The 10,359-nt window shown below is 34.9% G+C and overlaps 1 protein-coding gene across 1 annotated transcript; it reads right to left on the bottom strand.

Moving 5' to 3' along the window:
- LOC109226455 (leucine aminopeptidase 2, chloroplastic) lies at positions 1,603 to 7,409 on the bottom strand. Its single transcript, XM_019391208.1, has 10 exons — positions 7,120 to 7,409; positions 5,332 to 5,746; positions 5,056 to 5,250; positions 4,747 to 4,972; positions 4,469 to 4,595; positions 4,269 to 4,364; positions 3,792 to 3,869; positions 3,255 to 3,315; positions 2,815 to 3,002; positions 1,603 to 1,997 (listed from the first exon to the last, which is right to left on the bottom strand). Exons 1-10 carry the CDS (start codon positions 7,339 to 7,341, stop codon positions 1,866 to 1,868), a joined length of 1,740 nt encoding a protein of 579 aa, XP_019246753.1. The 5' UTR covers positions 7,342 to 7,409; the 3' UTR covers positions 1,603 to 1,865.

The following is a 10,359-nucleotide window of genomic DNA, read 5'->3' as shown; positions in this document are numbered from 1 at the left end:
TATATTTTTGCAAGAGGCTGTTTTCACGGCTTGAACCCGTAACCTTCTGGTTAGGGGTGTTTATAAAAACCCGAAAAACCGAACCAAACCGAAAACCAAACCAAACCGACACTTTTTGGTTTGATTTGGTTTTGGTTTTGAATTTTAAAAACCGATTAAATTTGGTTTGGTTTTGGTTTTAATCAGAAAAAAACCGAACCAAACCGACTATAGGAGTAGCTATTTTAAATTTATTATTACACCTATATATATGTATATTTTTATACAAAGTTTCAAAAATTTTATGGTAAATGTTAATAGTTTGCCACTTTTAGTATAGTTCTTTACCTTTACATTCTAGTTTGATTGGTAGTTTTCTTTTGTTAAGTGTAAGAATCCATTTCGTGTTAAAAATAATATATTTATAATTGAGCCCTTAAATTATTTATCACTATTTGATCCAATTATCATCAATATATCTTGGTAAATAATAGATTTTTCAAAGGGAAATTGATTTGATAGTGTTACATTGAAAATGTGATCGCCGAAGTATGTGTTTGGTAGTGTATGTCTTATATTTAAGAAAAATCTGACAAATAACCGAAAAAAATGAAAAACCGACAAAATCCGACATAAACCGAATTGAGAAAAAACCGACTTAATTGGTTTGGTTTGATTCTAATATTTGAAAATCCGACTTACTTGGTTTGGTTTCTTTTTAGGGAAAAACCGATCCAAACCGAACTATGAACACCCCTACTTCTGGTCACATGGCATCAACTTTACCAGTTACACCAAGAACCAAGTTCAATTGATAAAAGTAGACTCCTGTTGACTAAAAGTTAGTTCTTCGCTTTCCAAAGTTGCTATGAAGCCTCAAAACAATCCAAAAAAAAAGAATAATATTATGATGGTAGACAAAATATCTAACATATCTTCCTAAGCCATGGAAAGTGCTAATCATCGTGTATAAGGCACAATTTTAGTTGATTTAGTGACCCCATCAATTGTCACTTTTTAAGGTTTGCTTGCTCAGAAATGATGTAATACAACATTTATTATTACATCATATATAGTATTTGTTAGAAGATGACTTTTTCATTAAAAAATTCGACTTTCTACTCTCAATATGTTCTTTATGATTTCGACTCCCTACGACATATAGGGAGCCTTGGACCAACGGTGAAATTGTCTCCATGTGACCTATATATCACAAGTTCGAGCAGTGAAAATAGCTACTAATGCTTGCATTAGGGTAGACTATCTGCATCATACCCATAATGGTGCAATCCTTCTCCCGACCCTATATAAATAGGGAATGCTTTGTGCAACTACCTTTTTTTTCCACACACAACACCATCCCTTAATCTAAAGCTGCAGGCTAGTAAACATCCAACCAATTTTCCAGCATATTCTCCTTTATTTGCATTCACATCTTGTAAAGAAGCAAAGGAAAACATTTCCTTTTTCAGTATAAAAAGAAGTGTAAGGTATGTTAAGTTCTAATCGAAAATCTGAATCCTGTCAAAACCTTACTGATCAACCATTTAAGGTAGCCCGGTGCATAAGGCATCCTGTGTTCTCGTAGAGTCCGGAGAAAGGGTATGATGTAGGCCCCTTCGATAAAACGGAAAATTATAAATTTCATTTGATAAAACAAAGTGCAAATTTTAGACATTTTATAAATCTAGGAAACAAGTAAGCAGCTAAAGTATCCTCCAATTTGCCTAGATCAATGCCCATACTATTGCTTTTTCCCTTTTCCACCACTCCTCACCCCAAATTTATTCATAAAATTTGATGCATTTCTCCTCAAACATCAAAAGTCCCATGAGATTATAATTCTCTCATCTGTTGGCCATTATATGGCGGAAACCTGACCCGCTCTAGTTTGTAGAGTTCTTCAGCACCCATTCCACTAGAGTTGAAACACCAAAACCCGTTGCATTCTTCTTTTTATCGTTCCAGACAGGACCAGCTAAGTCGATATGCATCCATTGAACCTTTTCGTCAACAAACTGAAAAAGAAAACGAAAACCAAAATGTCATGTTTCTTGTCTCAACCAAAAGGAACAGCATGAGTCTTCCTTAAAGATCTCTGTAAGATTAAATGAAAAGCTCATACACAGAAAATTTTCGCAAGTTTTTGGGAACCTAAAATCTGTAGGCGTGAACACAAAGGTCCTTTAGCCATTTTATAATGTCTTTAAGTTCCAGTCCTTGTCGGCTTTCTTTTCTTATGATATGTTAGAAGAAACATTGGGCTCTACTAAACTTAAGCTTGCACCATTAGCAACAAAAGCTAAGAACCTGTCTAGGTCATTTTTATCGTCATGAAATATGAAATGCTTGGCGTAAATGGTAAAGTTTGTTGTCATGTGACCAGGAGATCACGGTTTCGAACCGTGGAAACAACCTCTTGCAGAAATGCAGGGTAAGGCTGCGAATAATAGACCCTTGTGGTCCGGCCGTTCCTCAGACCCCACGCATAGCGAGAGCTTAGTGCACCGGGCTGCCTTTTTTTATGGGTCTTTGGATCCAGGTATATTATATTTCAATTCTACCCACGAGATTTTCATCATTGGGAAGCTGCTGAACTTTGTTGGGTACAAAGTCTGCATACATGTGCAAAGATGCTATCTTGTTGATAAGGGCATGTGCAAGGATGCAATATAGGAGGGGGCCAAAGCGCATCTACTCATAAGAAGGCCGCAAGCCAGATATTCTCAATGGATGACGTTGCAAATTCCTTAATCAATGCAAGCTAAAAGGTGGCTCCGACTGAATTACATGTCAACCGAAGTGGAGAAACTTTTAGAGTGATAAGATGACTACCTGCTTCAGGAAGAGAGCAGCAACTATTGCGCCACCTTGACGACCTCCAGTGTTCACCATATCAGCCACTCCTGATTTCATAGTGTCCCAGTAACTCTCCTCCAAAGGCATTCTCCATAGCTTTTCACCGCTTACCTCAGAAGCTGCAGCGACCTCCTTTGCTAGGTCATCGCTAGGAGTAAAAACACCTGTATTTTGTATACAAGATATTCAATAAAATTCCGGTAGACAAAACTCAGAGTTAAAATATCAGTCAAAAGATTCGCTACTCTTTCTTTCTTCAACATGTGCATTCAGTGACATAATTTTATTTTTTTTCGCAATCAAAGTAACGGCTGAAAATGTGATTCGTGTATAAACTAGAAGATTAAATGGTAAACTGACCAAAACATATGCATAAAGTTTTTGCCAAAAACAAGAAGAGGCACAAGCAAACATACCAGCAATTGAAGGTCCAAGAGCAACCACACAAGCACCCGTTAATGTAGCCAGATCAACTATCTGCATAAAGATCAATCATGTAGTTAACACATGCCAATGTACTGAATAAATTTCTGACTACTGTACAAGCTTTCTTAGCAAGAGTGAAGTTATGAAGATCGAAGTAAAGGATCTGATTACATTTTTTGTTACATAAAAAGTTGGATATCTGATAAACTATTGTGATAGCTATGACGTTTAATTTTGGAAGTTTTTGGTTATTTAGAAAATAAAACTATATTAAAAACATTATCTTGTTGCCAATTAGCATCATGTCTCTCTAACATTAATAATATCTATGACTTCATGTCCATGTCTATTCAAGCATCCAACTAACTGATTATATTGATAGATACAAGAACATTGACCAATGAAAGTTACAAGGTTTCCCTTTCGGGGTGTGAAGTATGGAACAGCAAAAGAAACATATTAAATGGTTAACAGCGTAAAGTGATTCCAACAGAGACAGATGCATAATAGCAATGTTTCATTTCTACCTTTTCTACACCTTGGTTACAGGCATATACCAACGCATCAGCAAGTGTGAGCCGACCCTCAGCATCAGTATTGTTAACCTACAATACAGATCAAAGCACAAACAGAAAACCAAAAAACAGTCAAATAAAGTAAAATTAGCAAAACAGACAACAAGAATCAGACTTGCATCATCCTGGTCCTAAACTAACAAGTCAACAATGTACGAATAGTAAAGTTAAAAACATCCTAATTATACAGAAAAAAGGAAAATCTTTTGACAAAACAAAAGAATGAAACAACTTGAGCTTTACAAGAACTACAAAACTTAAATTAAGGAGCTTCGGCACATCCAAACACCCCAACCGAATCACGAATACCACAAAAGTAAAATGGATCCAATAAGAAAACTGAAGGACAATCTTCAAAAGGAGCTTGTTGGGTAAGGGGAGTAAAGGAGATCCAATAGGGTTAACTCCTAAAGGCAAAAATGACCTTACCTCAATTGTCTTCCCATTTGAAGCAGTGACAACGTCTCCGGGCCTCATGCCTGTTCCACTGATCATATTCTCACAAGCAGCAACAATGAAATGCACCTGTCACATGGCAATTAGTTTGGAGAAAAGAGATTAATTGAATACATGCAACTCGAGTAAATAAATCAGGACATTTTTCCCTTGAATGAAGACAAAGGACTTACCTCTACTCCAGCAGGCTTTATTTGACCAAGAGCTTTTGCTGCACCTAAAACAGCTGCAGACCCTCCCATGTCAAACTTCATAAGCTCAATCGAACAACCAGGTCCAGTCTTGATGTTGTAGCCACCACTGGGAACATGAAAAAGATTGTTCAATGAATCATACACAAAAAAAAAAAGGTAGCAACAATAAAAGTGTGATATCACTTCAGCCTATTCAGAAATCGATCTTTTTATTCTTCCAACATGTGGTCATCTCATTTTAGAGAAGATAGAATTACCTGTCAAAAGTCAATCCCTTTCCAACCAAGGCTAACTTCTTTTTGATTTCCCCACCAGTAGGCTTATAACATAAATGGATGAAATGAGGAGGATTTGCAGAAGCTTCACCAACAGCTAAATAAGATCCCATTTTCAATTCTTTGCACTGCTCAACATTCAAGATGTTTGCAGAAAGGACATCGCTATAAGTGGAGGCAATCTTTTTGGCCTCTTCAGCAAGTACCGCTGCAGCCGAAAGTCCACATGTCAATAGCTAAGAGTCAAGCTAATAAAAGCGACAACAAGTAAATATATTGAAGATCACTAACCAGGCGTAAGTACATTGGCGGGTGCATTGACGAGTTCTCTGCAGAATATAACACCTGCACAGACATCTTCTGCATACTTGAGTTTCTTCTCTATCTCAGGTCCAGTTCCCAGTCCAAGAATGTCCAAAGATTTCAAGCTTGGTTTTTTTGACTCAGACTTAAACCTATTATCTTCAAACATCCCAAGTGTAGCTCCTATAACATTCAACAAAATACCCCAAGTTTAGTTTCTCAATATGGTTCAATTATTTAAGCGAAGATCAAGAAAATAGATACCAGTTACTATAGCAGAGGCAGAGCTAAGCTTTGATTCTGCAGACAGCCCATCAGTAGAAGCAAGTGCAACCGCAATATTACTAGCCTGAGCAGACTTGGCAGCTGCAGCAACAGCCTCCCCTAAACTGCGATAAGCAGCAGTTGATGATACAGATGAGCCAAGCCCAACTAGAGCGATCCTTTTCGAGCCAAGACCAGGAAGTCTAAGAACTGTGGATTGTCCGGACTTTCCACTAAAATCCTCCTCGGATGAAGCTTCAGACAATAAACCGCCCAACTTTGAGTCTAGCTTTTGCAATATTGGATTCTGGAACTTCGAATTCTCGTCTCTGGCCAAGTCCTTCTCCGTGGCACCTACCGCAAGTATGTCTCCTTTCCATTCCACCAAATCAATCTCTTTAGCAGCAAATGAAATCTTTCATGTTCCAAAAAGAGAGAAAGGATTTAGTCCGGAAATTGTAGAACTACCATACATATAAACAACAAGAATCACAAAATAGAGATCACAGGTATCAAAGACTGCCCGCTTGCTAAGAATGGAGCATTTTAAAAAATATCTACATAGATTCTAAAATGTTAGGACTATAGCCCCCAAAAAGAATCACTTTTCTCGATCCCAAACTAGGTGATGCGATCTGAATCCTTTATATCCATTCCGCTATATTCAAGCATATTGTACTCTATGTAGAATCTATGTAGATTTTTTTTAAAATGCTCCATTCTTAGCAAGCGGGCAGTCTGAATCCTTTATATCCATTCCGCTATATTCAAGCATATTGCACTCCAACAGGTTAATTCAAATAGAATATAATGGCAAATTTAAAACTACTGGGAGATCAAGAGCTTTTTTTGTTCATGAGATACAGAAATAACACCAAGTTTCACATAAAAACAATCATTAGCTACTCTAAATATCGAACTGACTTCACAAAGATAAATATAAGAGCAAAGGGTATCACACATCAGAATCCAAACCCACAAAAACAAGACAAAAAGTATAAATAAAAGTCAGTTCTTTGCACTAACTTCACAGATGTTAAGGACATCCCGGTGCACAAAGCATCCCGCATTCACGCAGGGTCCGGGAGGGGCCGCACCCAAGGGGTGTGATGTAGCCAACCTACCCTAACGCAAACTCATGACCTATAGGTCACACGGAGACAACTTTACCGTTGCTCCAAGGCTTCCCTTCAACTTCACATATACAAACATGATAATAACGAGTACCACACTTCAAAATCCAACCTCATGAAAAACCGACCAAAAAACAACTTTAAAAAATCAGTTCTTTTTCACTGAATTCACAAAGATAAACACAAGACTACAGAATATCACAAATCCTAATTCAAACCCACTAAGAAAAAAGAGAAAGGAGAATTAAAAATCAGTTCCTTACACTAAACTCACAGAGATAAACACAAGACTAAAGGGTATCACAGATCCTAATCCACATCTTTTTGCTCAATTTGGTTTTTGTTTCAATTCAATAACAATAAAGATCAGTTCTTTGCACTGAAGTCACAAAGATAAACACAAGACTAAAGGGTATCACAGATCCTAATCCAAATCTTTTTGCTCAATTTTGCTTTTGTTAAACAATAAAGATCACTTCTTTGCACTGAATTCACAAAGATAAACATAAGAATAAATAGTATCACAAATCATAATCCAACCCCACTAAAGAAAAAAAGATAATTAACAACAATTGCTATGCCACAATTTAATACAAGGACTAAAAAACAATAAAAATCAAATCTTTATAAATAAATAAAAAGAAAAACTCCAAACCTTAGGGGCCTCAATTTGATTTGGGTGAGTTAAACCAAGAGTGGCACGAGCAATAGAATGAGCCATCCTTTTTGCTCTTCTTGAACACAACAAGGGTGTAACTGAAAAAGAAATAGCCCAAGTGGGGCTAGATTTGAATTTAGTGAAAACTGAAGGGTAACAATGAAAAGAAGAAGAAGAAGTTGAAGTAGAAGCTACTGAAAATACTCTCAGTGCGGCCATTGTAAAAGGACTTTTGTGTATATATATAAGAAAAGACCTAAAAAATCAGTGAGTTTGAGTTAGAGAAGAAAAGGGGGGGTTGTCATTGGTGGGGTGGGTGGTGTTTGGATGATGATATGATGTATGCATTGACGTCTTTTTTGGGGTTTAGCAATTTTGGTAATATTTTTAATTCTTGAATTTTATATTCACACATATTTCTTCTTTTTGCTCTAAACTAACGTTATAATCTAGGATTCCTTGCCATAAAAATTTAGAACCCGTTTGGCCATAAAAAAAAATTACTTTTTTTCACTTGAAATTAAATTTCAAAATTTTTTCGAAAATTTTTACTTTAAATTACTCACAAAATTTAAAAACAACTCCAAATCGTATTCCTGTCCAAACACAACTCTAATTTTCAAATATCATTTTCACTTGATTTTTTCCCCACTTTTTTTCGAAATTTTACAATTCTTATGTCCAAATGCTCACTTATTATGTTTGTTTTTTGTTAAAAAAAAAAGGCACTCTTGTTATGCACGGGGTTCGGAAAAGGACCGGACCGCAAAGATCTATTGTACACAGTCTTACCTTGCATTTCTGGAAGGGGATGTTTCCACGGCTCGTACCCGTCGCCTCCTGGTCACGTAAAAATTTATCATGTTATTGAATTTAAATTTTTATCACTTACTATAATTAATTTTATATAAAGTATAAAATTATTGAATTACTTACTCATAATAAATTGATATGATTTAGTGTAATATTGATTGCATGTCATGCCTTGCTATTAGTTTGCTACATGTTAATGACATTAGAGGCGCATTAGAAATTTCTAATTTATAGGATCTGAACTTCAATTATTTCGTTTACCGAGTATATTTAACCATATTAAATGAGGTTGATTATTGAACACTATATAACCATAATATAAGTTTAAATCCTACTTTAAACTTGAGTTACAAGATTTATAAAATAATTAATTAGGGAATTCTACACTATAGAATTTGATTAAAGTTCGATCATATGATGAATGATTGAAATACTATCAAACTTCTCTATAATAGTTATCCTCCATAACAACACTTCATTATAATATTCGAGCTTTTTTTAATTTATATTATGTTATAATATATGTTCTTTACCAATATTTTACTATAACAGTCAAAAATTATTCTGACAAATAATGCCGTTATAAAGAAGGTTGACCGTATAACCAGGAATATTTCTTTGATCTTAATTATGTAAAGAGCGTATAAAAAATGTAATTAATAAGATAAGCTTATACAAAACTAGATTGGAGAGAGTAAATTTAAAAATTGCTTAGAAAACTATAGATTTATCCAATATTCAGCATTTCTCATGTTAGTGCTGATGGAGTATAATAAGCAGCGGAAGCAATTTCAGTATCAAAATCACATGTAATCTAGACAACTAGCATAAACGGGATTTCACGGGTTACCTCTTGAAGCGTGAACAAAACTCCTTTATCATGTGAGCCTCCAATTCCACAGCAACTCAATGAATTCTCCACCACCCGCACGATCACGATCTCCGAAAGTTCCACGGTCTTCTACTGTGTTACCCAAATAATACCCGGAAATAAGTAATTTCGTGTGGGCGAAATTTTCTATGAAAAAGGCTGAAAATTTCGGCCCCTTTTCTTCTACACCTCTAGGTGGAAAACCTTATGTATTTATAGCACAAGTTTTAAGGGTAAAAACCCTTTTCCAAAACCTGTTAGATTTTCTTTTCCACCAGAAAAAGGATTCCTTTATTTCCTATTATTTAGGCACAGCAGGGACCACAGAATTAAATTATCAAGGCTCCAATTATGAAACTAATTTCTAATTTTCGAAATTAATATCCACCATAATTAATTACGAATTATTCCACTAAAAATGCGTAATTGCACTCCTTATTCAATTTTGAAATTCATCCATTGAATCTTATTTAACTCCCCATGTTAAGATTCAGATATTAATCAATTAAATTAAATTACTGACCATTTAATTTATTGATTATTTCCTTTAGACTTTCGCTTAACTTATTTCATGTGTCGGATACAAAATTCATCGGCCGGGTTTACACATGAAAACTTATAAGCTTTCATAAAGGTGTATCATCAATCTCTAAACCGAGACATGGATTCCATCAACTAACTATTACTTCGCCAATGTACATTATTATTATCCAATTTACCAGGCATATTGACCCACGAAAGAATCTCGCCTTTTAATAAATTAAAACAATAATAATGCACACAGCTAATAATAATTATATCAAGATTAAGAGTATAAGTACATTTAATGGCTAGAGAGTTTATTTTTGTTAAGTCAATATAAAATACTTATCTTTACTTGGTCCGTTCAATACATACAAATGTACTAGCACAAGAAGTTGGAATTAAACCATTCCCATAATCAAGATAAATTATATTTAATCTTGTGCTACAATCATTCTTGATGGTTTGTCCAATTCCATCATTAGATTGTGAACTCAAACTTTATACTTATAAGAACCGATGATTTAATCTTCCGTGTATAAGCTAAACTCTATACACTAAATCATCTACTATATAAGCAAAGGACACAGACTAATATATGATCTATTTAAAACTTTATTAAGATGGAATGAATAATTATATCAAATAAATACTATATGTAAACCAAATTCATAGTTAATAGTATATATTCCAACAATCCCCACTTAAATTTTTAACCATGACAATTGTCATAATATACTATATCTAAACGCATGGTTAATAGTATATGCCTCAACAAGTGCTAGCTACTTTGAGTCTCTAGGCATTTGTATTTGAAAGAATTACAAGAAAATACACATGACTTCACACCATAACAAAAAAATGGCCCATGTTTTTAAGTTTTACCCTACCTAGCCCATATTGTACATATTTTGAAAACACTAACTCTTGCAAATTTAAAATTTGTGTTCTTACACCATTGCTTCTAAAAGCTATGGAGTTAAATCTTTGTTCTCACAACCATTGCTTTCACTCTCTCTTCTTCTCACATC

Source organism: Nicotiana attenuata, chromosome 6 (assembly GCF_001879085.1).
Source record: "Nicotiana attenuata strain UT chromosome 6, NIATTr2, whole genome shotgun sequence".
Taxonomy (NCBI): Eukaryota; Viridiplantae; Streptophyta; class Magnoliopsida; order Solanales; family Solanaceae; genus Nicotiana; species Nicotiana attenuata.
Note: the sequence above shows the minus strand (reverse complement) of the source record. Positions and strands in the feature narration are given on the sequence as shown.